The 24504-nt window shown below is 50.1% G+C and overlaps 10 protein-coding genes across 10 annotated transcripts; 4 read left to right on the top strand and 6 right to left on the bottom strand.

Moving 5' to 3' along the window:
- Nucleotides 1–321: 321 nt before the first annotated feature.
- MIND_00482400 (MFS general substrate transporter) lies at nt 322–2761 on the top strand (the record flags this gene model as incomplete). The annotated part of the gene is made up of 20 exons (XM_037361626.1): nt 322–491; nt 542–567; nt 611–672; nt 718–763; nt 809–884; nt 926–933; nt 972–1020; nt 1066–1135; nt 1182–1263; nt 1310–1377; nt 1425–1650; nt 1696–1707; nt 1757–1794; nt 1844–1974; nt 2016–2177; nt 2221–2259; nt 2305–2354; nt 2405–2425; nt 2473–2541; nt 2592–2761. Exons 1-20 carry the CDS (start codon nt 331–333, stop codon nt 2759–2761), a joined length of 1566 nt encoding a protein of 521 aa, XP_037221918.1. The 5' UTR covers nt 322–330.
- A 228-nt stretch (nt 2762–2989) lies between these two features.
- On the bottom strand, nt 2990–5010 carry MIND_00482300 (Splicing factor CC1-like protein; the record flags this gene model as incomplete). Its single annotated transcript, XM_037361625.1, has 12 exons — nt 2990–3124; nt 3172–3277; nt 3322–3393; nt 3445–3526; nt 3576–3651; nt 3700–3907; nt 3951–4001; nt 4051–4185; nt 4234–4449; nt 4511–4604; nt 4839–4942; nt 4991–5010. 12 exons carry the CDS (start codon nt 5008–5010, stop codon nt 2990–2992), a joined length of 1299 nt encoding a protein of 432 aa, XP_037221917.1.
- A 290-nt stretch (nt 5011–5300) lies between these two features.
- Nucleotides 5301–10751, top strand: MIND_00482200 (uncharacterized protein; the record flags this gene model as incomplete). The annotated part of the gene is made up of 9 exons (XM_037361624.1): nt 5301–5362; nt 5409–5580; nt 5627–5780; nt 5825–6204; nt 6470–6531; nt 6585–6752; nt 6804–7575; nt 7626–10059; nt 10111–10751. 9 exons carry the CDS (start codon nt 5301–5303, stop codon nt 10749–10751), a joined length of 4845 nt encoding a protein of 1614 aa, XP_037221916.1.
- An 84-nt stretch (nt 10752–10835) lies between these two features.
- MIND_00482100 (uncharacterized protein) lies at nt 10836–14173 on the bottom strand (the record flags this gene model as incomplete). The annotated part of the gene is made up of 12 exons (XM_037361623.1): nt 10836–10946; nt 10990–11225; nt 11276–11782; nt 11830–11892; nt 11942–12176; nt 12225–12837; nt 12907–13081; nt 13132–13468; nt 13520–13586; nt 13633–13840; nt 13891–13906; nt 13955–14173. The coding sequence occupies 12 exons, from the start codon at nt 14171–14173 to the stop codon at nt 10836–10838; spliced, it is 2787 nt and encodes a 928-aa protein (XP_037221915.1).
- A 59-nt stretch (nt 14174–14232) lies between these two features.
- On the bottom strand, nt 14233–17847 carry MIND_00482000 (uncharacterized protein; the record flags this gene model as incomplete). Its single annotated transcript, XM_037361622.1, has 16 exons — nt 14233–14550; nt 14604–14834; nt 14878–15417; nt 15464–15631; nt 15683–15849; nt 15895–16133; nt 16185–16206; nt 16256–16279; nt 16334–16378; nt 16424–16455; nt 16507–16834; nt 16885–17050; nt 17098–17542; nt 17595–17652; nt 17696–17780; nt 17824–17847. The coding sequence occupies 16 exons, from the start codon at nt 17845–17847 to the stop codon at nt 14233–14235; spliced, it is 2892 nt and encodes a 963-aa protein (XP_037221914.1).
- A 25-nt stretch (nt 17848–17872) lies between these two features.
- MIND_00481900 (uncharacterized protein) lies at nt 17873–18307 on the bottom strand (the record flags this gene model as incomplete). Its single annotated transcript, XM_037361621.1, has 1 exon — nt 17873–18307. One exon carries the CDS (start codon nt 18305–18307, stop codon nt 17873–17875), a length of 435 nt encoding a protein of 144 aa, XP_037221913.1.
- A 67-nt stretch (nt 18308–18374) lies between these two features.
- On the top strand, nt 18375–19844 carry MIND_00481800 (Peroxisomal membrane protein PEX16; the record flags this gene model as incomplete). Its single annotated transcript, XM_037361620.1, has 5 exons — nt 18375–18600; nt 18650–18917; nt 18967–19343; nt 19401–19593; nt 19643–19844. The coding sequence occupies 5 exons, from the start codon at nt 18375–18377 to the stop codon at nt 19842–19844; spliced, it is 1266 nt and encodes a 421-aa protein (XP_037221912.1).
- Nucleotides 19845–19983: 139 nt separating this feature from the next.
- Nucleotides 19984–21492, bottom strand: MIND_00481700 (uncharacterized protein; the record flags this gene model as incomplete). The annotated part of the gene is made up of 1 exon (XM_037361619.1): nt 19984–21492. One exon carries the CDS (start codon nt 21490–21492, stop codon nt 19984–19986), a length of 1509 nt encoding a protein of 502 aa, XP_037221911.1.
- Nucleotides 21493–21767: 275 nt separating this feature from the next.
- On the top strand, nt 21768–22473 carry MIND_00481600 (Cupin-2 domain-containing protein; the record flags this gene model as incomplete). The annotated part of the gene is made up of 5 exons (XM_037361618.1): nt 21768–21810; nt 21861–21919; nt 21963–22139; nt 22189–22222; nt 22271–22473. 5 exons carry the CDS (start codon nt 21768–21770, stop codon nt 22471–22473), a joined length of 516 nt encoding a protein of 171 aa, XP_037221910.1.
- A 19-nt stretch (nt 22474–22492) lies between these two features.
- Nucleotides 22493–24461, bottom strand: MIND_00481500 (DUF2235 domain-containing protein; the record flags this gene model as incomplete). Its single annotated transcript, XM_037361617.1, has 13 exons — nt 24391–24461; nt 24228–24336; nt 24120–24179; nt 23959–24074; nt 23889–23910; nt 23783–23842; nt 23643–23736; nt 23497–23593; nt 23290–23452; nt 23100–23243; nt 22962–23053; nt 22750–22909; nt 22493–22705 (listed from the first exon to the last, which is right to left on the bottom strand). Exons 1-13 carry the CDS (start codon nt 24453–24455, stop codon nt 22493–22495), a joined length of 1395 nt encoding a protein of 464 aa, XP_037221909.1. The 5' UTR covers nt 24456–24461.
- Between the last annotated feature and the right edge of the window lie 43 nt (nt 24462–24504).

The following is a 24504-nucleotide window of genomic DNA, read 5'->3' as shown; positions in this document are numbered from 1 at the left end:
GATTCCGGCCCGGAGTCGGTGGTAGCTTATCGCATCCCATCACAGCCCGGACCGCTGAAAGCCGGGGCTCTGTTGTCGCGGTCACGATACCGGGCTTTTAATATGGTCTCGACACGCATTTCTCGTGTCTGAATATGCCTCTATAATGGCCGCTTGTGGGCGCAAACCTACCCACAACGTATCTGCGGAAATATTGTCTGTTGCCGTCACCAGAAACCGATTTGGAACTCTGGTCTGATAGACAAGCATCACGCGGCTTTGAATGGGTTGGATATAAAATGGATTCGTTTGCTCCGCTGGGCGCGTCTTATCGACTTGTCTCCCACCACCATGGAGTCAGTTTCAAAGTCTTTAGACATTGACGATCTCGAGCGCAAGGTTACAGTCTCGTCGCCTGACAGAGACTCAGAAATCATCGAGTTCACTCGCGAAGAAGAACTGCAACTTCTCCGAAAATTCGACTTTATGATTCTGCCGCCTCTCGCGTTCATGTCTGAAGTTTTGTCTCTACTGAACATCATTTCATTTACTTGTTCGACAGGTATCTCTGCAACGCACTTGACAAAGGTGTGTTGAACTCATGATCAACATTTTTGCTCATTGGCTTCAGGAAATGTTGGAAATGCAAAGACTGCTCACTGGGACAAGGACATTGGTTTAACAGGAGACCAGGTAGGTGATATGTGTTGTACGTGCTTCAATTTCAACCTGATCTAGTACTACATCCTTGTGATGGTGTTCTATGCACCGTTTTGTGTATTCGGTAGGATTAAACGCTCGAAGACCTCAAGGCGCTCATAGGCCACAGGCACACCTCTTAGCTTGTTCGCCAAACGATTCTCTGCTGCCAGGGTGCTTCCTATCGTCATGCTCGGATTTGTTGAGTCTTCGTGCAGTTGATACTGTTTTTCTGACCCTCCTCAAGGGTTCAATGTGCGTTCAGATTTGCGTTTGGTTATTCTGAAGCTTAGATGCTCTTGAACAGGGCGCTTTGTACTGCCGCAGCAAAGAATTTTTCTCGTATGCTTGGGGTTGCCAGTTTCCTTTGTTTTGAGGTTGACGTAGCCAATTCTTAGAGGTCTTCGCCATCCGATTTTTCCTTGGGATCTTTGAGAGTCCAATGCTGCCTGCAGTGGTTAGTTCTACGTCATATCGGTTGCTGTTGACTCAATCGAATCCAGGTGTACTATCTCAGCACATTCTACAAGCGCAACGAGTTGGCGTCTCGAGTTGCAACATTCTACGCTGCAGCGTCAATATCAGGTTATATGATCGGTGGCAAAAGTTTCTTGCACTCAACTTTCCCAAGGCGCTTTCTCTGGCTTGATTGCCTATGGTGTCTTCCACATAACTAACACGAAGTACCATAACTGGCAGGTAGGTCTGTTCTTGTCGATATTCAGTCGCTGATTGGTCTTCATCAGTATTTGTTCTGGATCGAAGGAGCCGCAACTCTCTGTTTCGCTGCGTTCGCTTGGTTCTGGCTGCCCCGCACGCCTGCAACTTGGCGTTTTTTGACTGATCGTCAGAAGGCGATTGCGAGGAGTCGGATTCTTTCAGATTCATCTGCGACTGTGGAGGAAGGAGTCGATGTCACTGGCGCCTTTTCGCCATTCAAGAGCCCATTGTACTGGGTTTGGATCTTGATCAGTGTGTTCTTTGCTCTCCTTGAAGCTGTTAAATGACATTGTCAAGGCATATCTCTCGGTTGGTAGCAGAAGAGGCATACATTCAAAGCTGACAATATTCGTTGCAGGGGTTCCTCTGGCTTCTGTGAACAATTTTCTGCCGCAGGTATCGGTTTTGTTGAATGGCTCCACGCATAGCCTAATCGTCCGACGAGATCATTTCGAGTTTCAAATATAGCACTGTCAAAACGAACTTGTACACTGTCGCGCCGAATGTTGCTGGGACCGTCGCTCTCCTTCTTTTGGCCTTCTCTTCCGATTACTTCAGGGAACGGACAATCCGTGAGTGATCAGTATTTCGGAGGCATCTAGCTCACCGTTTGTCAGACATGCGAGTCTCTTGTCCGAGTTGAAAGAATTCAGGCTCACATGGATCTGCAGATGCATTCCGCTGGTCACTGCTTTTGTAGGATTTATCATACTGGGCAGCATCGACACTCTCCAGCACCTCCACGTCGCCTATTTTGCTTGCTTCTTGTTGACCATGGGGTAAGCTATCTTAGTTGTCAGTGTCGAAATCTCAGTATCGTAGTGCTTTCGCACCTTCTATCCTTGTCGCAACATGGTATTCGTGAGTTATCAGACACTCTCCTACCGCGATGCCGATCGGGGTCAGAAACAACACGACCCATGAATCCAAACGAGCTGCTGTTGCCGCAGTAATGGGTATGCACTGATCTTCGTCAACGAGCGTCGACGTACTTACAATCACCTAGTCGGTTTCGCCAATAGCGCTGGTACTCTTCAAGTTCATCGTGTGGTATTGCCATTAACTCGAGATTAGGACTGATATCAACCAACGTATTCCGGGCTCAAGACGAACCCAAATATGTTCCTGCACTGGCAACTTCTGGTGAGCGGATTGGCTAAATTAACACCCAGAACTTGACCGCCTGATTGTAGCTGCTTTCGGAGGCTTCTGCTTGATATTGGTCGCAGGAACTGGCATCTGGATGAGACGCGAAAACGCCAGACGAAACCGAGAGCAAGGCGTGAATCTACAAGCCAAGGATGTAGACACCTCGAACCTTTCCCAGGGCACCAAATCTCCTCTTTGGCGTTATATGTATTGACGGACCTATCATGTAGTACCTAGCTCACAGAAAAGGAATGACTTTGCGTTGACCTAGAATTGAATTCAAGAGTGCATAACAACCATTTACTTCAAAAGTACGCATCCTCTGCCGCAACCTCCTGCTTGCGGTCGAACGATACCTGCACATAATGATTAAAAGCAAATAAGAAAAACTCGTCTTTTCCCTCGTCTGTTCACAAAAAAAAGGACAGCGAAAATGCTGCAACTACTGGTGGGCTTGCATGATGGCGTCGGAGATGAACGTCGCTGTGATCTGGTTTCCGCCAAACCAACGTCCATTAAGACCTTGGACGGCCTGTTTCGCGGCATCGACGGCGGCAAATTTGATGTAGACTTCTCCCTGGAAGCATATTCAGCGGGCAGACTAAGCAAAGTAATGAATCATACCTCAGAGTCCTTTTCTACCTTGATAGCATCGACTTTGCCGTATTTTTCTTGACATTCACTCTTGACGTCTTCAGCGAGGTCCTTGTCCCAATGAGGCTCAGTTTCCCTAAGGACAGTGAGCAAGCTCCTTAGACGGCTATTGAAACATACTGTTCTGGATTAAACATATTGCGAATGAGAATGGAACGAGAATCCATCGACTGAGGAATGTTGAGTCGCGAACTTTGGGAGTTTGAGTCGTCAGAAAGAAGGAAAACATTTCATGGCACGCACATAGGATCTGGTGCTTGAATTGGCTCAATTCTAGCAAGTTTTTGCATTAGTGCCTGACGAGATGCGGCATTCAAGTTACCGCCTGGCATTCAATCAGAAGGTTACACAAGACGATGAAAATGCAGACTGACCGCCCGTGTCATCGAGACTTTCTGATACGGTGTATCTCGCGGCCGTGCCTTTCTCGTGGACAGTGTTGACGCGGAGCTGGAGAAGAGAGGTGAGTTGAAATAAACCCAGGAAACCAACACTGACCGTACGACCAGCAAGTTCAAATCCGTCCATCTGTTCAAGAGCCATTTTCGCGTCTTCTGACCGGCGGTATTGGACAAAGGCATAGCCCTTGCTTCGACCAGTCATGGGGTCCTTGTGAAGATCTACAAATTCCAGTTCACCAAAAGGTTCGAAGACTTGTTTGATATCGGCTTCGGAAAGATTGAAGTGCAGCGAACCGACGTAGAGCCTGGCAGGATTAGATATGTTGAGATTGAAGCCATGAGACTTACTGCATTGTGCCGCTGTGAGAAGTAGTTACGCCGGGAGGAAGATGTAAGGTGCTTCACAAAGTGTGAGTAGTCAAGCGATAAAGTATGACTGAGAATATACCCATCACCCGCATGGAGACGGTTTCTTTCTGCTTCAGTATGCTGAATATGAATCGGACGACCCATGACGATAGTCCCAGTGAGATCTATAGCCTTGTCAACCAAATCGACGGTGCGGAATTCGACGTATGCGATGCTGTCAGAGTTGTTATTGCAAAGCGAAATGGAAAAGAGAATGACTTGCCCCTTGGAACGACGGGACATTCTATCTGTGACGATTCTGGAGTCCATCACACTTCCCTCACCCAGCTTTTCCTCGAAGAAGTAGCCTAGATCTCGAGCAGTGAGACGAGCGGCAAGTTGAGACACGAACACCGAGCGTGCTTCAGAGTCATCTGCGGTGGGCTCATCTGGGTTATATTCTTCCTCTGGGGGTGCTTCATAAGTTGGTGACGGACGCCTTCCGAAAGAAAAAAGAAAAGTCAGTGGAGCATGCGACTGTAGAGAGAATATGACCATACTTGAAAGGCGGTGGACTGCTTGGAGCACGTTGACGGCCAGGAGAGCGGTTGCTGAGTGGTGGAAGCGCACCAGGTGGAGGTTCATCAAAATCTGCTGAGCGTTTTCTTTTATGGTCTCTGCCTTCTTCATCTTCATCTGGCCTTTTTCGGCGCCGGTCATCGTCTCGATGGTGGTCGCGGTTGCGGTCACGGTCACGGTCTCTGTCTCGATGACGGTGACGAGAACCGTCTCTTCTTCTGTCTCTGTCTCTGTCTCTTTCCCTTTCTCTGTCCCTATAACGGTCTCGAGATCTGTCGCGGTGGCCTCTGTCACTGCCTCTATCCCGACTGCGACTTCGTCGTCTTTTTTCGTCGTCCCTCCTTCGACGTTCTCGGGAAGGGGATCGTTGTGATCTACGAGTCCGAAGAGTGTCAGTGGAGTGGTTGCGTGAGCTATACCGCTTATCAGTAGCTGTAATGTTGAATGGAGGAAAGACAAACTTTCGGTCTGGACTAGTCATGGTGGTCGACAGCAAAAGTTGCACGTGCTCAAACAACTCTTTTTTGGTGTCACGTCCACTTTACGTTCAAGTAAGGTGTCGGTGCTGCACTTTGGCCCAATGCAACGCGAAGAGCTCTTCTTCTTGATTGTAGGAAACAAGTACCCTTGATTTGACTGGGTGGAATGTACGAGAAACCTCGGTTGGATCCGGCCCGTTCAAGGTCACGCGTTCAAGTGGTCCACTTGCTCAACGGCAAGGTTATGTATTTACTCTGAGCTAATCTCCACTGCTTTCTCCTTACATTCAAGATGCTCGTTGACAACCAAATCGTCTGTATCACTGGCGCCTCTCGTGGTATAGGTCGTGGCTGGTGCGCTGACTTACCGATCTACACTCAAAGGAATGACCCTATCAAGTGCGCTCGAATTCGCCAAATATGGTGCATCGGGGTTTATCCTTCACTATCTTGGTGATGCAGACACCGAGCGTGAAATACTCGCCCTCAAGGAAGAGATCGAAGCTTTTCCTCACAAGCCCAAAGTCATTATCATTCCTGGCGACATCGCTGACCCTGCGACATCGACCAAGGTACTACTTTCAACAACTCTGTCATTCCCTGCTGGATAAACACCAGATCGTCGATGAAGGCGTTAAAGCTTTCCAGCGAATCGACACATTGATTTCCAATGCCGGGATCTGCCCCTTCGCTGAATTTTTGACGATGCCTCATTCGACTTGGGAGCGCACCCGTGCAGTCAACCTTGATGGCTCCTTCTATGTCGTCCAAGGTATGTTTTATATAGACAGCGGTCAGATCCCTAATGAAACGCAGCGGTCGCAAATCAAATGAAGTCGCAGACCCCACAAGGGGGCTCGATTGTCGGTATCTCATCAATCTCAGCACTCGTCGGAGGTGGACTTCAATGTCATTATACCCCTACCAAGGCGGGCATCTTGTCGTTGATGCAGAGTTGTGCGGTCGCCCTCGGAAAATATAATATTCGCGCCAATGCCGTCCTCCCTGGTACCATTGCCACCGATATCAATAAGGAGGACTTGTCTGACGTCAGCAAACGCCAGTACATGGAGCAAAGGACCTGCTTGGGTCGTCTGGGGGAGCCATCTGACATTGCTGGCCCAGCCGTGTTTCTAGCCAGCTCCCTGGCAAAATACGTGACTGGTGCTGCCTTGCTTTCAGATGGCGGTCTCTTTGTAAACCTACAATAAGTGAAACTGGGACTGGTAACTATATGATCTACGGTACCCTGTCTTTACTACTATCTTCGCGAACCTTTTCTTTGCATCACAAAGGAATGTGCTGAAGAAATGACCTAGTGGTCCAGTAAATGTAGGGTAATGTTAGGCGGCGGATAGCGGGAAATGCTTTATTAGTTTGTTGTTATAGCGTTTTTGACTGCCTAACATCTTTGCGCCCATCGTTGTTAGGATCTGATTGAAGTCTGATGCAGTTGTAAAGTCTATCTCGACCCCCCATTTCCTTCATAATCATTCGTGGCGCACGGTCTCCTGCGACTCCATGTAGGCTCTTCCATGACTGGAAAGGAAGACAATCAACTAACACTGTTTTGAAGGAGTCTCAAGGAGAGAATTGCGGCGATTCACCACCGGGAACAAACAGCGTCGCCAACACCACCTATCCATGGAACTACCCAAATCCCCAGCTCGTCGTCTGCTGGGACCCTCAAGGCAAAGATCGCTCAATTCGAAAGCCAGGGTGCTGTGCCTGTTCCACGCGGGTCGTATGTCGAAATGTTGGAGAGAGAGCAATAACTTTATTGACTATGTAACAGTTTTGGACTCGGTGCGCCACCCGAATCGAAGCCTCAGCAAAGAAGGGAGCTCTATGGAAACCGTATGCAACCTGCTCGTCTTCCCAGTGCAGCATTGGGACTTGCTCGACCAGCCGAGGCATTCGCTACTCCCGACCCCCGCGCCATAGCCCTCCCTCCAGATGACACCGGCCTGTCTTCAGAACCTACAAGTCCCCTTCCGCGCTCAGAATCCACTCGCATTCCGTCTTCTTCTTCGAGTAGTAATGGCAATGCCCCAAACCCGTTTGCATTTGAAGAGCTCATGAAGAAGGCTCGTGCCCCGCAGACAATCCCAACCACTGCCGCCGCCAAAGCCGTCCAGGAGAAACATAAACAACAAACAGTGACTAATCGTGGAACGGATTTCACCAAGGCTTTAGAGAAAGCACGGAAGGCAGAGGCAGAGGGGAAGGAACGACGACGGAGTGTTCTTCTTCTTCAACCCCAGTTCACTGGTGGTGCCTTAACGCCGCAACATACTGGAGGAAGCAGCGTTGGCTTGACACCGCAACATACGGGCGGTAGTCTGATCATTGCTCCCCAGACGACAGGCGGCTCAACGCGCCCTTTCTCACCACCCCCGCTATCTCCTCTGGCAGTTTATTCACCTCCAAGGTCGCCAATGTCCCCTCGCGAACATAGATTGTCGTTTGGAGCTTCATCACCGACCACTACTACTCGTCCGCTATCCTCTTTCTTTTCTCCAGACGAAAGGCCAATCATCGTCATGGAACCAGACGAAAGAGATGAGGTGTGTCGAATCCAATTTCTTTCCTATCATGAACTTCAATACGTCTCCAGAATGCTGAACCAGTGGGCGAACAGCCTTCAATATCCACTCCCGACTTCCGAATACAACCTCCCTTAGTGCCTGAATTTCCGAGTGAACCGTCTAATGAGGTAGACCCAGAACCAGAACTTGTGCTATCAGATTCAAGCGAAACCATGCCACAATCCGAGGAACTATCCCTTTCGGATCCGCAAACAGAGTTGACAGAGGAAGACCCACAACCTCCGCCTGAAAACTCGACCCCTCCTACGGAAAGCCCAAAGCTTCAAGTGGAGAACACGGATGTCCCTACTTCTCCCACCTCAGGCTCTGACTCTTTCCACGTTGGACACGGTACTGCGTCGCCCGACTCTTTTCATGCAGGACTGGATCTTGATGCTCACCTACGAACGCACGCTCTCACCGGCGAGAGTTTGCCTGTCTCTCAATCTTCTTTCGATGACCACGAAGAAGAAGAAGAGCCTGTCTATTCGCTGGGAGAAACTGAATATCTTGCTCCCCTTCCCAACAATCTGGCTTCGCATCGGTTCCGAGCGCATCTGAGCACTATTACGGAACGCAGTGTGGAACCAGGCAGTCCAGCCTGGGATACTTCCCGATTTAGCGTTGGCAGCTCGAGCTGGGGTGATAAGCGGGCAAGTCGGAGAGAGAGTGCTGGTTATGGTGCGGTTTTCGAGTATATTTACGAGGGCAGAGATATGGAAGAAGAGCATCTGGAGGACGAAGAAGACGTCGTCACGCCGGGAGTGGCAGGCATCGGCGCTGGCTCCAATGCCCTGGCTCACACGTCATTACCCTCGACAACAGCAACAGCCGGTCATGATTTCAAGGTCTTACACGCTAGCAGGAGAGACTCAGATGTGAGGGGCAGAGACGATGGTCCGCCCTCCCCTTCTCCATATCGTTTGAGCTACCTCACCGATCGGGGCTACACGCCGAGCTTGGGCAGTGAAGATGGGGATGACGAAGATCAACCACAGGCTGAGCTGGATATACGAACACCCACCGCATATCCTACTGACTTCGAATCACGGACGCCTACGGTAGGTCTTGGCCCCAAGACACCAGGAATGGACGGCGTTTTCGGCGCGGCTTCTAACGAGTCGGAAGAATCCGAGAAAGAATCAATAGCACCCCCTCGAAATTCTTTCCTCTCGACTCGAGACTCATTACCCCCAACACAACGTGATTCGTTGTTGTCGACCAATTCTCGCAACTCCACAGCATCTTCTGTCTCCTCATCCGCAATCCATGCTCAGGTCCTCACCTTGCGGCCATTGAGTACCATGACAATTGATAGCGCCAGTCCCAGTCACGTGACTCTTGCCCATCGAATCCCAGTCGTTGATGGCGTAAAAGGCGTCGAGCGTGCTGTCTATGTCCCCGGCAATCTTTCTGCTGAAGCGGAAGACGTTCCACCTGCCCGCCCAAGACCGAATCCGTCTTCGTTGCCGCGGCCAAGCACATCGTATGAGGTCAGCCCAACCTCAACTCCATCCCGGCGGACTGGCAACACAGCTGGTGCTACATCTAGGCCACACACAACTTATCTTCTCGACGACGAGGACGACGATGATCCGAAGGCAGAGTTTGGGACCATCTCTTTCGGGACTCAAAAGCCTCTCACCTTCTCAGCTGTCGTCCATGGCCGTGTGCGGGAGCCTGCACGTGGCCCTGTTCAGCATGGAGAAATCGAGAAGAAATTGCCTTTGCCGCCAACACCAATGAGCCCTGGTTATGCGTCCGGCGATCTCGCTGAGCTCTTAGCAGAGGCAGCAGCATTAGAGCAACGTCTGGAGCGCGGTGAACTCCCGGCAGAGGCGCTGCGGAGATTAAGCAGGCTAAGCGCGCGACCCCCACCTAAATTCTCAGCTCCCCCACCTCCCCTCGTTACACCATTACCTGTACATCAACAACAACAAAACGTCGCTCCTTTAAAGCCTCTTCGTTCTATTCGGAATCCACTGGGCCGCAGTCGGTCAGATCGCCGCCCAAGGGACGACCAGGATTCCAGGCCAATTGCCTCTGCTTCTATGGGAAACTTGTTGAGTGAAACCCCAGACCAAGTTGTCATCCTTCGGACGTCCACAAGCTCAGATATACCTCCCACGCCTCCGCCAAAAAGCCCCGGTGCCCGTTATTTCTCGAGCCTGCGTAGGCTAGCGAGCACATCCCGCTCTCTCAATGTCGCTACGACCAGAGGGAGCGTGTCGACTTCGACTGGGTCAGAGTTTTCCAGTGAAGACTCAATGGGGCTCCAGACTCCGCCAGATGACCATCAGGCAGCACTGTCGCCAACTCCAAGCACCAAAGGCATTGTCTGGCCTTCGCTCAAGTCCAAGAAGAGTGCTGGGAGCTTAGGCAAGAGCGCGGCTTCTCTTGCTGGCAAGATGTGGCCTCGTTCACGGTCAAAGTCGAGCACAAGCACTACGAGCTCCGTTGACAGTATGTCTTTGGTCGTGATTTTTTTTACTCTGACTAACGCATCCTTTCTAGCCGCTCCTTCTCCCCCACCCGTCCCAGTTCCTCCACTGCCATCACCTCCAGCTCTGAGGCTGGAGCCTCTCCCTCCCTCATTCGCACCACCACCCCACGATGCAGACGTTATTACGCCAGTATCTCACCCACCAAACACCTCCCTCCCTGTCCAGCGAATGCCCTCTGGTCGGCCACCAAATCTGATACTCCACACTGCCAACGGTTCAACGCATGATGCCTCTTCGGGCTTCCTGCCCGCGCCACAAACAGCTCCGGAAAGTAAACGGTCGTCATGGATGTCCGTTTCATCTGCTGGATCCTCGTCGATAGCCACATCGCCGTTGTTTGATCAGGCTATTTTCGACGCCTTCCCCTCAGTACCAGAAATGCCAGCCGGCCCACCACCACCACCAGCTCCTGTTTCGCGCCAACTGCCGAGTCCACCAAGGAGTAACTTCAGCCGCTCCAATTCGGTACAGTCATCTCTCAGTGGATCGTCTGTTCTCCCGCCATTGCCTACGCTGTCATATTCTGACGCCAGTGCTACTTCCACCCCAAGTCATTCAGAACAGTCGTTCAAGAGTGGTGGTGGGTCATATGCTCGCGACAACCTTCTTGCTCGTGTTGCGCAGACACAACGGAGTGTCGAGCCTCTATGACCAGACTATATTAATAAGCTAAGATCATCTAATGGAATGTGTATTTATATATCTGCTTTCATTGTTCAGTCGAGTAGCTTTCTATCAAAGAGACGCGGGTTTCCTCTTCTTCGCCTTGTCCCACCAATAATAGAGCAATTGAGCGAATGCAGCTAGAATAAGAACGTCCAAACAGAGAACAATCGCAAACATACTCTGTGCCTAGTCAGCAAGAGAAAGGTATTGGAAACACACTTACGTAGCGATGTCCGTTCAAAGCATTCCGTGGAATAGTCACATTAATCGAAAACACCCCCTGAATGGTCTGGATGCACAAGACGCCTATACTGACGCCAGTGAGATAGACAAGGGCCTTGTCGGTTCCGCCCTTCGAAGTTGCGGCAGCTGTCCTGACCTGGGAGATGTACAACGGATGAGACTGGCTGAGCATCCGCTCATAGTGGGCCAAGCTCGTCTCGAGGGTGATGATGTGGTCTGATGGTGGTGGAATAAGTGCCATTCAAAAGTGGGTTGGTGCAAGTCACCTTGCACGTCTCCAAAGTATATTGCAACTTCAATGCTCTCGCTGGTTGGGGAACCACCGTGCGGCGGAGTTAGAAGGCGCTTGCGCAGTTGTGCAACCACCTCGCCCTTGGCGGATAATAGGCGGGCCAACGAAGTGACCAGCCGACGAACTCTCGCCATACGGTGCAAAGTCGATGTGTTTGGCTTGATCCGACTCTTCGGAGGACGGGACCACCAGCGCCATCGAAGATTTGGAAATCGTAAATTCACCATCAAGGACGAACGATGAGGGTGAAGATGAATCCTCTCCAATCGAGCAAGCGATTTTTCATCCAATTCAACTAGCGGAGGATTCTTCTCCGAAACTTCGGACTTCTCGCTGTGCGATGGTTCAGAAGTAACCGCCGGGAAATCCGTAGCAGAGAATACGATGTTTTCTATGAGCATCACTTCTTTCTCGAGTCCGTTGGCGAGGAAAGGGAAAAACGAATCGACAACAGAGTCTAATATGCCATGGGCAATCCAATCTTGTGATGTTAGCACAATGATTGACTGGAGTGGAGGTAGCCCTCACCTGAAGTCATATTTGCAGCAGAGTCCAAGCGCAGGAGGCGGCTACGGACACGATCAGTGTGTTCTAAAAATAGTCAGTTATGTAACACAAGAGGCAGTGGATAAGAAAATACCTGAGACATCGGTAAAACTGAAGCAGCATACGCCCTCTTTGAAGACAACGAGGTAAATGTTGCTTTCGGCGACGGATCCTTGGCTATCCTCGTCTCCTTCCATCTCTCGGGCATCCCAGCTCTTGATGGCCTTGAACGACAAAAAATAGTAGCCCAATTTGTCAAAGTGTTCGACCTTCTCTCGGTCGTCCTTGACTAAAATGTCTTCTAGCGTGAGAGGGTGGAGGTGGAGGAGCTATGGGTATCTTCAGGCTAGGCTCAAGTTGAGGAACAACTGCCTCACCTTGCCAATCGCGCTTAAGTCGTCCCAAGTGGGCGAAGACACCTCCAAGAACCAAGCTTTAGGCATGGGGCGGTTTGCCTCTTTGTGTTTTCCCTTTGCTAGGCCGGTGAGATCGGTGAAAGAGGCGGCACGGCTGGGTGCTCCAAGTCTATTAGGGAGTTGGTCTGGAAGCATGTAGTCCAAACGTTGCCGACGCCGTGTGCTAGGCTTTTGCAGCATGGCATGTAGTTGAGTGAGGATGGAAGAGAGGTCGGTGGTACGGCAAATAGGCTCGCCATGGGCGAGAGAAGGGGGGAGGTATAGAGCAAAATGGCGGGGTATCTGACGGACATGTTCACGAGCGTGGAAGAGGGCAATGCGACTGGAGATTTCGAAGACCGACTTGGTTCTGCGTGAATGAGATGAAGAAGAAGAGCTGGATGAATCACTGGAGGATTCATTCTTTGCCCAACGACTGATTGCAAGCTCCACGACAGCAGCAATCGCACCTAAGCGACCAAAACGTGAGGCTGAAGATTGGCTGCTGGGAGTTGGCGAAGGCGACCGCTGAGGAGGTTCTCCTCTGAAGATGTCCGAGTCGTCCTCCCAACTAGCAGACATGGTGGTTATTCGGCTACATGAGTGTTGAGGTCAAAAATAAATTCGATCAATCTATTCCGTTCGACGTTTCTTCCTCACTGACCCCACTCCCTCGTCATTCCTCACTCGCTTTAGTCCCTTCCCGAATGGCCGCGATTTCTTTTCCTTTTGTCCAATTTTGCGCTGCTTCTTTTCTATCGCTTTTTTCACTGCCCGACTCCCTCCCTCAGACGCAAGTGCTTCGTATCGGGCTCGCATAATAACCTCTTTTTTCTCCGCTGCAGACCAATAAGCCCAATTAAGTCGACAATAGGTCCAAACCACCCACATGTTTTCATCCACCACGCCTTTTTACCATCCTTCTGCTTGGCCTTTTCCGTTTCCCGCAGCGCAGCTAATGCATCCCGGTCGATTTTTCCTTTGCGATCTTGATTGACAAGGCTTTCTGTACGCTTGACCGCTCTTTCAAGTCTTTGAACTTCGGCTTCCCGTTCTTCCCTTAGATCCCTTGGAGATGAGGCCACTCGCTTTCGTGCTAACTTGAGATTCTCCCGCAAGGTTTGGAGCTCAGTTTTGTGTGAGTCCGCAAGGAATCCATAATTATGTTGGAATTTTTCTGGGGCAAGTTGTCCCGCAAAAGATAGGAACCGAGGATCGCGCGGTTGCTGCTCGAGCCATTGGTTTAGGTTATACTCTTCATAGAAAGAGAAACGCACAATTTTATCACTTTCTACCACTATCCGTCGTCGAGTAACAGGTCGTTTTGACGTTACTTCTGTTGGTCTGGACCCTGCTCAGCGTACAAAAAAGAGTCGACGAGAAAACTTACGCATGCTTGCTGGTCCGTTTCGGAATGTCATGTCGGGGTTTGGTGCTCCATTCGGGCTTAAGCTCTTTTCCCTTCCCCTTCTGAGACGGCTCGAGATCAGGTTCCTCCTCATCACTTGAGCTCATTTCGTCTTCATCTTCGCTGACTTCCGCATGCTTGAGGGCGCGCTGTGCCTTGACAAGGGCACCCAGAGGGAGAGCAGACAGGTCTGGGTTCTGTTGAGTCGCAGCCAAATAGCCGCACAAACGATGGACTTGCCTTGCTCAAGTGAATTCTTTTGGAGTTATGAATAGAAAACCTAGATCAGCGAGCCGAGTCTTACTAGTGTTGGTGGAGCAGTATCCTCTTCATCCTCACTGGAAGTACCCTCAGCTTCGTCCTCCCATTGTACAACTCGCGGGGCATCTGCATCTTCTGCTTCACCATCTTCGGAAGCTTCGCTATGTTCGTCGCTCAACTCCGGCTCGTCTACAGGGAGTACTGGGCTCGAAGCTTTGGCTTTGGGTGCATTCCTAGATGCAGGGCGAGGGCGACGCGGCATGGTAAAATTCAGTGGTGGTGGTAAAAATACAAGTGTAGATGATGCAATCAATCAATCCATCAATTCAATGCAACATAGTGTCCATGGTCCAGGCGGACATCCAGGGCCAGGCCAGTGGACGGCGCTGACCGCCACACCGGCGTGAGGCCCAGCCATGCTCCCATTTTAGAGAGTAAGCGGCGATGCGCTGGCCCCGACGCCCTGTATTTGTCTTGGAGCATACCCTCCCACCGATATGCAGGCCGAGGGTGAATAGTGCTTGCATCGTAGTCGGTTCCGGGCCCAGTGCCAAGCGTTGATGATGCCGCCACAGTCTCTTCATCAATCTCGTTCATGGCCATTTCAGACGCATGACCTCCTAAATGGAACATAATGGCCTGTAGTCCTGCTTAGACCTGCACTGGTTATGGATTAATGGACCAAGACTTACCTGACTGGAACCAGCAAATACGATCTCATTTAGCCGCAGGTAGATCTTATTAAGAAAGCCGGAATGGATAGCGCTCTGCTTAGAATATAGTCCTCGTTGTTGAAGGAAGGCCTCCAGAGCGGGTCGAGGTATTGGTCGATACGCAATGGAAGTTGGGTAATATGGATTGAAGTCACGCGCATGCAGCGAAAGTCCACGGATTGTGTCACTGTTCCGTCTCCATAAATCATCCTACAAAAATTAGTAGGGATTCAGAGGGAAGAATCGAGCCTACCCAGAAAAGATACCACCAAGTGGTAACAGTTGAATGCGACACCGCTTCCCATCGTTTATATGCAGTGTCAAACACGATATCGTTGTCAGCCATAAGCTCTCGCACTCGCAAGTCTTGTTCTGAGTGGATGGAACTTTCCGTGACCCTGGCGGATGGCTTTGGGTGGTCGAAGACATGCGTTAGAAAGCGGTAGCTTAACACATGCAGCTTCCAACGGCCTTCTTTGCGGTGGTGGCGACGATAATTCTCCAGGGTTTCTTGGATATAATCCAGTCGGTGAGGGATGAGGTGTTGGTTGAGAGAGATGAATTGTGCCAAATTTGGTGTCAGCTCATACTCGTCATTGAGGCCAATCACATCGCCACCGACTTTGACGTTGCGTGCATAATTCAGTTCAACGCGGAAGCCGCTTCCCAATTGAAGTCCTTCCCACTCTAGATGGCCTCGCTGATGGATACGGAACACGCAAGATTGGAATGAAATCGAATCCTCAGCAGTATACCTCTGACAGCAGTCCCACATAGAATATGAACCGATGGGCTGGAAGCGTTCAGTGTTTCTTCACCTTGCAATGAAAAGCACCAACTGTGATATGCAAGTAGGGCCAAGCAACGATTTGTCCATGAAGAGCTCGCAAAGCCATACGAACTTCTCGTTTACGATGAACTCTTCTCGAAGAGTTCTGTTTGATGTAGGCTTCGAGATCAGCGATTTCTCGCAGTACCGCTAGTGGGCCATCATCGTAACGAATGACCTGCTCGGTTGTTAAGAGACTGAGGCAGGTGTGTAAGCAAGGTAAACCGACCAATGTGGGCGGAAATGGAATCCACCAGGCGTTGCCGAATGGACTGGTTACCCCATCGGGTAGTTTAGAGCCCCGCCAGTAACTGTCAGGCCCAATAAAATGTTGCTGAATTTCTGCTTCCAGATATCTGAACCATTCATAATCAGGACCGTTGGTGAGAGAAATTGCTCTGTGATAGTTGGTAGTTCCAATGTCTCTGAGAATCTACGAACCGTGAGAATTGACCATATCCTGGAAGGTAAAACATGCCTTGATATTCTCGACATGTCGCTCGGCAGGATAGCCACGGAATTGAAGAAGATATGGCGGGTACTCAGATTCCCGAGCCTGTGCAAATGCCATAGGCTGATTGGAGGGAATTCGACAATCCTGGTTGGTCAGGAACAGTGTTGTGATTGTTTCTTGCCAAATGCGACGCTTGCTATGCATGGAGTTGGAAGAGACATCGAGACTACAACGAGGAGGTGATTAAAATACGCATAAATATTCAGACAGGACGCACCGAGGTGAGAAAATATCGATGCCTGAGCGTTAATCGTGAAAAAAAAAGTGTAATCGAGGCAGTACACTCACTGAAGTCGATGCGTCGGGTGATCCCTAAAGCGAGGCTATTATAAGACCGCAATGGGGTGGGATAGAATGTGAACGTACGTTTGATAGCGTGTTGCATTAGGGAGGCATTGATTACGGTGAAGTCTAACGATCAATTAGCTTTGGAGCGAAAGCAGTGTCAAGTCGTACAAATGCCGAAGCCATAAGTTAGAACGAAGATACTAGTTAATTAGAGTCAGTAGAGCATCCATGCGTGTTCAAGGAGCACTTACAGATAAAGGATGTACGTGTCAAAGATTGATTTCCCTGGAACATCGAGAGCCACGATCAAGGCCAAGACGGCAGTGAGCACGTAGTTGAGTCGTGAGACCCATTCGCTGGCATTGTTGACTGGATCCAAAAACGGGGCGAGGACACATTGAGCGATAAAGAATCCAAGGGTGAACAGGACGAGGAACACTTGTCGGACAATAGGAATGCTAGTCCGTGAAAGATTGCGAAAAAGACAGTTGTCGCTATCGATAACGGCGATGGTCAGCAGGGTGACCAGTTTGGCAAACAGAGCGATTGGCTGATATGTGGCCCAATTCCGTCGAAAACCTAGATGAAACTTTCAATATTTGGCAAGGAACAGAAAAGAAAAAAATGACCATTATACAGGAAAGCAAATGGACTGCGGTCACGGGAGAGCAACCGATGATATTCGTTATCCAGTTCGCGATTATTACGGCGTCGTCCTAGTTCTGAATATTGGTCCACTTTTGGAACGGATTGTCGGATGATCTGGCGAAGAGTAATAGGAAACCAGACTGCGAGCTGTCCTAGGGTCAATTTACATGCGACTGAGAGTAGAGAGGGCTTACACTTCCGACGACAATGAGAGACAGCACCACCAAGGCTGGGGCAAAGTTGATCTCATTGCGTTTCATGGTAGTCGTCCAGCAGAAATCAAGGGGATCCTTAAACTCGCTGGGTGAACCGAGGGGAGGAACGACGGGTGGGAAAGATGTTGCGTTGATGTAGGGGTTTGGGATAGCCCAAAGATCAGAGGACCAGACGAGCACATGAACCGCCATTGTGCTCAGCGGCAAATATATGATTGTAAGCAAGAAGGTGATGGCAACTAGACCTCCTCGACTGCGAGGTGCGTCTGTTTGTTGAAGACCCTCAATGATCTTGTACCGATCGTAGTTCGAGGCGGCTCGACGGAAGAGGTAAAGCAACACCATAGCAAGGATCAGGAACAGAAGAAGAAACAGCAAAGCCTCGTTAGCAGTAGAGGCAAAGTTTAATGCGAGAACATTTGGTCTGTAAATAATGTCATTAGCAAGTGTTTGGAGGTCGCAGGAAGAATATTTACATTGTCCCGAAGAGGAGTTTGCGCCAGTTGGAAGATAGATTCTTGTCTACGGGAACTGCTACGAGTAAGTTAAGCAGGAGGACGGAAGACGGCAAAACTACCAATCGTGGTGAGTAGGAGGGCGAATATTTGGACAGTGTTTGTGAGCCCTTGGAGACTATAAAATGTGGCAACAGCGCTAGAACCCTATAAAATGTCAATAAAATGAAGTGGTGGGCTTGCAACGCACGGTGGTCCCAATAATTAGACTCATAAAGAAGCCAAGGAGGGTATTGCGGTTACGCCACCATGGCGCAGGGGTATAAGTTGAGCTCTAAATCCTCGATCGTGCTACCAGTCTTTGCCAGTTGTTCCATTGGAGGGAACATCGCAGCGTCAGAGGTTTGATTAGCCGCGAAATCCGGCGGCTTGAGCTGAGATAGATAATGGTCGAGCCTCGGTAATGAGAGCGGTGGGGCATTGCGTGCAAAAACCGCGGTAGCGGCAATCGGAACATGAGAATGTCGAATAGGTGATTGTGGTGGGTGCTTGTGGATTTCTGGCTCGTCTTCGTCGTCAGAGTGTCGTGAGAGGTCGTCAATAAGAGTAGAGGATGCTACAGAGGTCGCAAAATTAGAAGGCGTAGAACGGCGTGGAATAAATCGGGCAGGGGAGGGAGGAAGTGTAGAATCGACAACGTCGTACTTGGCGATGAGAGAGCGCACATTGCTCATCGCCGTCGAAGACGAGCCGGGGAGTCAGGTCGCTGACATCATTCAAATTCTCAGGCTGTTGGCACCCATGCCAGCCACGCCCAAGAAAGGCAAAAAACCGCGGGAAAATATTTTGTCCGAGATCTTGTTCCAAACGAACCTCTTCCTCCACACACTCATGCCTACCCGGAACGAGTACGAGTCCTGGGTCTTGGCTAATTTACAGTCCATCGCGACACTTGAGTCTTCGCTGAGGTCGCTAACCTGGTTTTTGCCAGGAAGATTCAAGGATGCAGAACTGGCGTCGGAAGCGCGTATGTGGGTTTCGATGTTCTAGTTTATTCACTCACCGGTGGGTCCTAGTTGCTGCCTCGCTCAATCTTGTGAGCATGTATCATGATACCCTCCTCGCAAAGGTTGCAAAGAGGAATCCTAATTACCGTCCACTCATTCCGTCTTCACTACACACGCGTTTTACTCGCGCCTGGTCGGACACCAACAACCAATATAAATGGGCGGCTCGTTCGCTTGAGCTCATCCGCTTCACCGAACTTGTTCTTGAGATGGGTCTTCGTCGCAAAGTCTCTCCTCGTGCGCGATGGCGCAGTGTCGTATTGCTCGAAATAATCAAGTACGTCTAAATATCATTCTTCCTTCCTTCACACAACCGAACACAACAGAGCAATTTTACGCTTGATACTTCTTCGTATCACTCGACGTCCATTGCTTTCCCCACCAATCCCCGAACGCGATTTCGATCCCGAGTCTGTCCCGCAAGAGAATGACGCGTCAGCCCAGTCTGTCGAGCGATCGTCAGGCTCATCTTCTCCACCAGCCACACCGGCTCACCTGAAAAACAACCGTGTTCCTTTGCCGCCCCACTCGCTTTTGACAACTCCGCCTCCACCTGCGACCGAATCATCGGTAGAGGAATATCTCCTTCCTAAAGCCCTGACTACATCTGCTGTCAAGCCTTCCCACACGTTGATGAAAACAATGGCTTCTCCGCGCGACTGGCTGGCGGAGATAGTTTACATCCTGCGCCCTCTCGTTTACGGTAAGTCGGCTATAAATTCACCGGTGAAGGCACATGATAAATCCTAATGATGCGTAGTTTCTTTGTTGGTGTCCAATGATAAAAAATCAACGCGGCCGTTAACCGCCGCATTAATCTTGGAGGTCCTGTCTAGGATCCTTCGTAGAAGCCCTCCACCACATGCGTCCCTAGAGCGTTCTGAATATGCTCGTCGAGACCGAGATATGGCGTGGTATCTACTCCGAGGCTCAATTTGGGAGTCATACACCAAGTTTGTCTTGCTCTTTACCTTCTATCTGACTCAGCTCATGCGTATATAGACCCAAGTTGGAATCTTTCGCTGCGGTCACTTCGTCGCGTCCGCTTCTCGGGCTGTTTGGAGCGCTGGTGCGAGATTGGATACCACTCATCGACGAATATTACTACTGTAAGTGTTGTGATGATTCAAATGTTTGCTGTGCCTCTGAACTAGTATCCAGATACTGCTCCCTAGTCCTACGTAAGCTGTACTTCAAACCGTGATTAAATTACAACATGTGAGGGAGGTAGCGCACGGGGTATGCAAAGCTGAATGGTATGAAGAAAGCCATACGACTGTGCTTGATGAAGCAAATAATAAAAGAGACAAATCCGAACATATATAGAGGAACAAAATGTCGCTTTATGCGCCATCATGCTCGTTTACCTGCAGTTCATCGACTCCTATCGATTTCCATAACGGGGAACCCGTCCAACAACGAGAACGCACAGCGCAATCAAGCCCTCTGACGCATCGTTCTCTCCGACGAAGTATCATTCTTGCCACAAGCTGAGTCAGATTTTCAAGTCCTCCCAGTCCTGCTTTATCAAGACAAACACTCTGACGTGGGTCATCCACAACTCGTTGTTTGCATGTCGAGCTCTCCGAATCAGGTAAAATGCCCAGCGCGAAACCCACAAGAGCATCGACCTCCTTTCCCAACTCTTTAGCCCTTTTACGCCGTCGACGAGGTTCGCCTGCATCACGCGGGACACTGCGGCGAAGCTCATGATCCAAAATTGTCGGCGAACATGACGCTGGCGGGGCAGCAGCACATTCGGCCAGCGTTGTCTGAGCACGTGCTCGAATCGACAACAGTCCGTCTAGCTCTTCTTGGGGTAGATGAGACGGCCGTCTCATCGCAAGCTCCTCACTTGAAAACGTGTCCAGAATCGATGGAGCTTTACTAGGCGGAGGAGAATCAACAGGAAGATCCAAGCAGAGTGCATTGGATTGGTCTGTTGTGTTCAATAACGGAGATATAGGCGGCGTAGGCAGGTCGATCGACTCCTGCGGTATCTCCGATAGAGATACACCATCAGTTTCGTCCAGTGAAGGAAGACACGTGACAGATCTGCGAGAGGGGGCTGGGGACATGCCAAATCCTAGTCCCAAATCCATGTCAAGATCGAGGACATCAAGTTCTGGCGAGGGCAATGACCCAAATGACAGAAGAGTGGGGGATCGGTGTAGCCATGATGGGCCATCCGAAGTAATTGAGTCTATTCCTTCGAGTTTCCGCAGTGACTGCGACGGAGAAGGAGGGAAATAATCGAGATGGGGTGAGAATAATGGAGACGGCGGGAAAGAGTCGACAGAAGAGGTTGCATCAGAAGACGTGGGAGAGTCCGGATAAAACTCTGGACATGATTCGTCCTCGTCAATGAAGCAGTTGACACCCGGTGGCTGATACATCGGGATGTTCAAGGGCGGGAAGGAGGTGGCCGCATCATCATCATCGTTCGAAGAAAAAGATAAGCTGTAAGCGTGGTCCGTAAAGTCGCGCGCAAAGGGCTGCGACATAAGGACACTGTCATATAACTGGACATCATCTTCATTTGATGACCATTCCGGTGAAATGGGCGACAACAGCTGTGGCTGAGTCTCGATTAGATGAGGTAATTCCAGTGGCAGCGTTGGTATCGTTGGAGGCGGTGACAGTGGTGGTTGTGGGTTCGCTTTGATGAGAACGATGGGGGAGTCAAGAAGGCCGCCAAACAGAGTCGGCAGGGGCACATTGTCTGTTGAGGGAGGAGAGGGATACAATGTGCAAGTGGTAGTACAAGTTCCGTGCGTGAAAGAAAAAATGAGATTCTGGTCGTCGCAAGACATGAGCAATGCTCCGTTATCCGAGGCGTCATTGGCGACCATTATACTATTATTTTTGTGAGTCAGGGCGACGAGTAAGATGTCAACCAACGCACCAAAGCCTAGATTCTGAAAAAAGAAATTTTTAGTGGCTAGTAAAACAGACGCTTGTTCCTCACAGAGGTATACGAGCTAGACTGGTATGATAGCGGGGGCCATGGAGGGACAATAGATGTACAGAGGCCGTCGTTGAGCCGGCACTATCGATGCAAGAAGCAGGCAGGCTCAGGGTAATCACCACGTGCAGTCACGGCTGTGACGGTTTGCGGCTGACCGCCATGGCGAGTTCAACACTTCCACGCGTCAGACGGATTGTTACAGGTCGGTTGTGGCGTCCTCTAGTCCGATCTTGCGAGTGAGATCTGTCTCAGGTCACGATTCCCGGACTGGCTTAGCGAATGTTGAATGGGATTCGATGCTCGCATTCGAAGTTGGCTAAGCAATGAGTATCTAACCGACTGATGCGCTACAAGGAAATTCCCGGGATGACTGGGGCAATGGCTGCACCTGTCTGGGTGAGCGAAGGGCTTCCGACGACCGATAACAACTCCGCGCAAGACGGCGGATTAAGGCTGGTTGACGGAATTGTGCATCCCACAGGAACTAATCTGAGAGCAACTGATCTCGCTCCCGGGACGGAGACACCGATGGTGACAAATTATTCACCATATGTGGCCGATTGGTTCTCACTGTAACAAGCATCGCACAACTTCGTTGGATTATAACATACTTCGTGCGTATACCTTGGGCGGTTGAGCAACTCCTGATCTCTTGGACTTAGTCGAAGGGGAAGTTATCTTGATTATGGAGGATGGGTCGCAAACCCACCTCAAGACACCAGGTGACACTGTGGTGATGCGAGGTGGAATGCACGCTTGGCGCAACCCTTCGACTTCATCATGGGCACGTTGGACTAGTGTTATCATTCCAGCGGAGCCTGCGGTAGTTGGAGGCCAGGTTTTGCAGGCTGAAATCAAGACATGATTTAAATACACATTACTGTCTAATAATCCAGTTTGTTGGTAACCTCGTGTAAGAGTCTTCCAAGCCAATTATTCTCATGGATCCGTTGTCCAGATTCGGTCGCAAGCCCAGTGTTCGTATGCGTCACAATGTGCTTGACATGTTGTTGGAGAGATGCGGTGTCGTCAGAGTTCGGAGGACCTAACGAAGCCCAATGCTTGCGAAGGGCATCTTCAAGGGGTAAAAGTGGAGGCTGAAGAGATTTTAGAGCAAGAAGAGAGGTGTATAAGCACTGACAACCAAATGGGAATGTGTGACGATGTCAACATCAACAACCTCGGAGAGCGTTCGTTGCTGCAGAACAGAGGCGTGAATGGTTTCATGGGTCACATTATTTGTTTGTGTGGGTATTTTGCGTTGTAACTTGTGTGAGAGGGCAAATATGCCTGTCCGCGGGCTATCAGTAGAAAATTAGCAGCCGGACGCGTCAATAGCGGACATGACTCAACTCGTGAGGCGGTTGCTCGCCATAAGGATAGGCCGGTTGCGGCAGAGACCCAAGATACTTGTAGTCCAGAGATAGATGGTCGCCGACGTTGGCCTGATTGTGTTGATTAGATGCACTGTAGACAAACAAGGCAACCTACTGCCATCCAGAAAAGGGTGATATCCGCCAAATCGTGATTCCTGTAGCCACCTCCTACGTCCGCGTGGCATCCAGAGAACCAGCATTGAGACAGGGTTTGCCCCCGCTGTGCAGCTAGAGATGTTTGTTCGAATTTACAACAATCCTAAATCATCAGGGACTTGAGGTAAGCGGAAGAAGAGGGCACCAACGAAGTCTGCACGAGGCTCGTTCAGAGCCAATGCTTGATATGCATATTGAATGTGCTCTCCCAGTAAGCGGTCGTTGAAACCAAAGACATTTTGGATACCCGGACGGTGAGTGAGTTCCTGGGGCAGCCCGAGGCTACCGACGGTTTCGAATACACCCACAAATCTAATCGTTGTCAACGACAAGAGTTTGAAAGAAGTGGTACATACTTCACTGAGAAGTTGTCATCAGGAGCCTTTGTCCGATTTTTTCCGGGAGAATTTTCGCCGGTCCAGGAATGAAGCTGAGTTTTCAGAGTGCGCTTTTCTGGTGATGGACACGAGTTAGACGTCAGACCCAAGTAAATGAGTCGCACCTGTATCATCCTTCGTTTTCCCGAGCTTCTGACATGCAAGGAAGATGCCAGCAAAGTGATCCATATCGGTGCGATCCAACACCCCAATGAGTCCCTGCGAGTGGTAAATCCAGACACAATAATATGACAACAGCACCCACAATAAACATAGCCACCATTCGGGCAGTATACGCTCCTCTAGAGAAGCCAAATAGGAATATCTAAAAAGATTCAAATCTTGCTTCAGAGCAATCGGGCAAGTTGTACCTCGTCACCAGGCATATAGTTACTGGAGAATAGATCAGAAAAAGTAGTCAGAGTGCTTAGTGATTCTTACTGTGCAATAAATGCATAAGCTTCTTCAACCTTGTCGCCAAGTGTGGCCCCGGTTGTACCAACGATATACTCTGAATACCAGCCTTTCTCTGAACCGATTCCCGACTGGTAGAATACCTACAACGAGGTTTAGCATAGCGTTGCAGAATAAAACAGACAAACAATCTGAGGAATTGGAGGGTTGTAGCGCGCATCTTCGTGGTTGATTGTGCGAGCAATCCTCTATGATTCTTTTGTATGAACAAACGAGAGCTCTAGAAGGTAGAGCACGACAAACCAAGATGTTAGTGTAGCTTTGACGGTTTCCTGTGGATACTCCTGGTTGTTCGTGAGCTGCTGACCCAGTACAAACGCGTAAAATGGACCATCTTGCCACGTTCTGAAGCGTTGATGTCAGCGTTGGAGACAAAGCCTCACAAAACGAGTATCTTACCCGTCACAACACACGATAATGCGTTTCCTCACTCGGGTTTGGGCTCTGGGCGTCGTTTCCGTCATCTTAGGGAACGGCAAGGTGTGAAAGACGCGTTAAATAGTAATACGACTT

Source organism: Mycena indigotica (genome assembly GCF_014461135.1).
Source record: "Mycena indigotica strain 171206Taipei chromosome Unknown Mind.scaff0004, whole genome shotgun sequence".
NCBI lineage: Eukaryota > Fungi > Basidiomycota > Agaricomycetes > Agaricales > Mycenaceae > Mycena > Mycena indigotica.
The sequence above is the reverse complement of the archived record's forward strand: the minus strand, read 5'-3'. Positions and strand labels throughout refer to the sequence as shown.